The sequence below is a fragment of the Piliocolobus tephrosceles genome, unplaced genomic scaffold (assembly GCF_002776525.5).
Source record: "Piliocolobus tephrosceles isolate RC106 unplaced genomic scaffold, ASM277652v3 unscaffolded_35018, whole genome shotgun sequence".
In the NCBI taxonomy this organism is placed as follows: domain Eukaryota; kingdom Metazoa; phylum Chordata; class Mammalia; order Primates; family Cercopithecidae; genus Piliocolobus; species Piliocolobus tephrosceles.
Window position 1 is genome coordinate 20,786 of NW_022318775.1, and position 3,783 is coordinate 24,568.

The 3,783-nt window shown below is 53.7% G+C and overlaps 1 protein-coding gene across 1 annotated transcript; it reads left to right on the top strand.

Moving 5' to 3' along the window:
* The first annotated feature begins 268 nt into the window (after positions 1-268).
* Positions 269-3,471, top strand: LOC111555549 (serine protease 44). Its single transcript, XM_023231736.2, has 5 exons — positions 269-615; positions 954-1,110; positions 1,459-1,724; positions 2,504-2,667; positions 3,235-3,471. Exons 1-5 carry the CDS (start codon positions 351-353, stop codon positions 3,469-3,471), a joined length of 1,089 nt encoding a protein of 362 aa, XP_023087504.1. The 5' UTR covers positions 269-350.
* The last annotated feature ends 312 nt before the right edge of the window (positions 3,472-3,783 follow it).

Genomic DNA, 3,783 nt, shown 5'->3' on the forward strand with positions numbered 1-3,783 from the left:
GGAAGCTCTGCCAGAGTAGAGTAGTGGACGCGTCTTTGTATGAACAAAGGGCTGGACAGCTGCCACTCTGAGGCCAGGGACCTAGGCCAGGAGACACTGAATGCCAGGGAGGCGCCAGATGACGTGGAGGAACCTGAGTCCACGGAGAGCCGCGAAGAGAGAGAGGACTCATCCGAGTCAGGACTGCACGGCGCGACCCCGCCCAGGCCCCGCCCCTCGGACGGTCCGGTGGCCCGGCCCCGCCCCCTCGTCCCTCGCGGGCGCTCCAGGCTCCCGCCAGAACGCATGGCAGGCGTGGAAACCGCTGCGAGGCGGCGCCACGACAGAGGCTGAGGTTGACGGCAGTATCCATGGCGTCCCAGGGCGGCAGCTCCCTGGGGATCCTGGCCTGGCTCTTGCTTCTTCAGCCATGGCTCGACGAGGCCCGGGCGGGCAGGGCGGGTGGGCAGGGAGGCGTAGCACTCTTCTTCCACTCCACTCTCCCCTCAGGGCCAGGCGGCCAGGACCCCGGAGCGAGCGGATGGGAGCCGCCACCTGTAGGGGCTCCAGGATCCCCAGCGGCCGGTCAGTCCAGAGGGAAGGCAGTGCCCCCTGCTCCGGTGTTATTTCCCTCAGGTGAGTCTGATTCTTACCAGGCTCTGGCAATCCCACACACTATCATCAACATGGACCAACGGGACAGTAGCATTAAACGTCAGGTGACGCTTCTGGGCCATGCCCAGCCGCAGAGAACTGGCCTGGTTTGAGGCGGAGGGGACCTGCTCTAGAGGAGGAGGGGCTCAGGGGACACGATCTGTCCAGGGGCGGAGCGGCTCCCTGAGACCTAGGAGGACACAGCTGTTTTCCGAAGAGCCTCAGGGGATGCAGGCCTTGCTTTGAGGGTTCTGAGGCTCATGGTGAAGGTGCTACAGCAGCGTTACTTTTAGTCCCTTCCTTTCATTGACCTGCCCCAGCCTGCGGCAAGCGGTTTGCAAGGATAATTGGAGGATTTCAAAGCCCAGATAGGAAGTGGCCCTGGCAGGTGAGCCTGCAAACCAGCAACAGACACATCTGCGGAGGCTCCCTTATTGCCAGGCGCTGGGTGCTCACTGCCGCCCACTGCATCTCTGGGTGAGTGTTTGGGGCTCAGAGCTTGGGCCCTGATCAGGCTGCGGGACCTGGAGTCAGTCTGTCCCCCTCCCTGAACCTCCTCTTCCTCATCTGTAAAAGGGTGTGACAGCCCCATAGTTTTTATCCAGTCTGGGTGAGACCTGAGGATTAGCATTTCTAACAAGTTTCTGGGTGCTGCTGCTGCCACAGCTGATCTGGGGACCACCGGCTAAAGTGGTTAGGGGTCCTGGAGGGATGTGGTTTGGAGAGAGGGAGGTAGCTGCTGGCTGGCATAGGAAGATGGTACCAGGCGGGAAGCACCTGGAAGGTGTGGAAGCAGAGTATGGACCCTGGAGGATCTTCCTGCAGTCATCTGGAATACACAGTGAAGCTGGGAGACACAAATGTGCATCATCGCTCCAAAGCAGCACTTGTAGTCCCAGTTCGTGACATCGTTATCCACCGATATTTTACGTCTTTTGGAATAATTGAAAATGACATTGCCCTTGCTCTGCTTGACTTCCCTGTGAATTACTCCACACACATCCAGCCTGTGTGCCTCCCTGAACAGGCTTTCATGGTACAAGCTGATACGAAGTGCTGGGTGACAGGATGGGGCAAAGTGAATGAAACAGGTGAGACTATGAAGCAAGACTACAGCAGCCCCAGACCAGGGAAAATGTTGCTTGGTGCCCTGGGGTTGATCTACAAGCTAAAGGGAGGGACAGGGAGGCAGATTTTTTTTAGTAAGTCAGGGAGGAGGGTGCTGTAGATGCTGCCAGGGAATAATTTTAACAACTGGTCTATGAAATTCTTTTGGTTTGTCAGGACCTGGGGATTTGGGTGCCAGGCATGGTGGGTTCTCTCTCGGGTGGATTTTAACTCTGGGGGTGATGAGCTAGCTGTCTGCCCTTTTAAGGTGTCCCTCCCAGGAAGTACCTACCTTGGTAGATAAGGAGCTTCCTGTGTGTGAGAAGAGGCCAGAGACCTTTCAGTGAGGTGTAGGGCTCCTATCCTTGGGGAGAGGCTGGATTTGGTACCTTCGGGCCATTACCTGTCTGACAGTCTGTGATCCTGCTCTAGAAAGTATAGATGCTTTACTGATGTACAGGATACTGTGTCACTATTAGTACTACTATTCAGAGTGACAGATGCTTGGTTTTGGTTTCTCAGGGTGGTAATGGCTTGCCTTCCCTTTCCTGTCTGTTCTTGTTTCCCCTGTTTTGGTTTGGATCTTATGTCCTTGTCTCCCCATGTCAACATTGGACCTCATATCTTCCTTTGTCAAATGGGACAATATCCAATGCCTAAGAGGGTGTCTGTATGAACACACGGTATTGAGACGCAGAGTGGGTAAGGGGTTCTCCTGTCCCACTTATGCAGACCCACTCAGTTGTAAATTGTCTCTCTGCAGATTCATCAAAAAAGATAGTAACTGAGCTTCAGGAGGCTGAGCTAAGCATTATGCTTCAAGAGAAATGTAATAAGGTGTTCAAGGAAAAGATGAGAATTAGGAATAAAATGGTCAAGAAAGGGACCATCTGTGGCTATAATGACCAAGGGAAGGATTCCTGTCAGGTCAGTTGATGGGCCTCTTGCTACCTCAGCACTGTAGTTGTCTCCTCAAAACTTCCTCATCCCCAGCCAATAGGGCCTGGGTTATCTCCTAGCCTCTCCGTTACCCTTATTCATGGTAATGGGACATGAGGACAAGCCACCAAGGCTCTCCTGGGCAGCCTACCTGATCCTTCAGGAGAGAGCAGCTGACACAGCCTGGAGTGGGAGGAGGGGTGAATCAGGCAGGTCCCACCAACAATACATGCTCCATGTCTTGAGCCCCTTCTGTGTGGCAGGCAGTGTACTCAGGTAAGCACTTGACTCATTATTGTCTCAGAGTAGGCACGATTTCATTATGTATATTCTGTCTTTTGGAACACACCTTTTTAGTAGGTACATGATTTTGGTTTATTGGAAATTGTCAATTCTCACATCTCTTATTGACAGATACCTAAGCCTAGGGGAGGGTCTTAGGGGTTCCTGGGGAAGCCTCCTGAGTGCCTAGCTCTGCAGCCCATTGCAGTGCAATTAGCCCGTTCTGATGTGGATTCTATTGCTTTCCTACAGTGACTATCTTTCTTTTTCCAGGGAGATTCTGGGGGGCCCCTGGTCTGTGAATTAAATGGCACATGGTTCCAGGTGGGGATTGTGAGCTGGGGCGTTGGCTGCAGTCACAAAGGATATCCTGGAGTTTACACAGAAGTTAGTTTCTACAAGAAATGGATTATTGATCACCTGAGACAAGCTTCCTGTCTGAATTCAGCAGACTCCCTCATCCTAGTCCTGTGTCTGATGATGCCCCTGGGCATCCTGGTGACCCCGTGATTGAATCCCATTCTACTTTCCCTGTTTCTGAGTCTCACATTTAGGTATCTCCTCTGACCAACCTCCCACTCCTTCTGAATGCCTTTTCCACAAATCCCAGTTGGAATCCATGGGCCCTCTGGAGATCCATACAATAGAGGATGGCAGGGAGACTGGGCCTTGGAAAATGCCCCTGACTTGTGCTCTGGTCACCTGCCTCAGCCATGCCTGCACCAGGGCTGTGCTCTGGATGGTGGGAAGGAGGGAGTGAACTGACTGCAGCTACAGGGCCAGCCGCCCTGCCAGGTGGGCCACGGTGACTCATCAATATCT

Bases quoted from the DNA above. Each gene is read 5' to 3' on its own strand.
- LOC111555549 (XM_023231736.2), top strand. From the start codon at position 351: ATGGCGTCCCAGGGCGGCAGCTCCCTGGGGATCCTGGCCTGGCTCTTG. The intron at 1,725-2,503 runs GTGAGACTATGA...GTCTCTCTGCAG, and splicing joins GGGCAAAGTGAATGAAACAG to ATTCATCAAAAAAGATAGTA. The intron at 2,668-3,234 runs GTCAGTTGATGG...TTCTTTTTCCAG, and splicing joins AAGGGAAGGATTCCTGTCAG to GGAGATTCTGGGGGGCCCCT.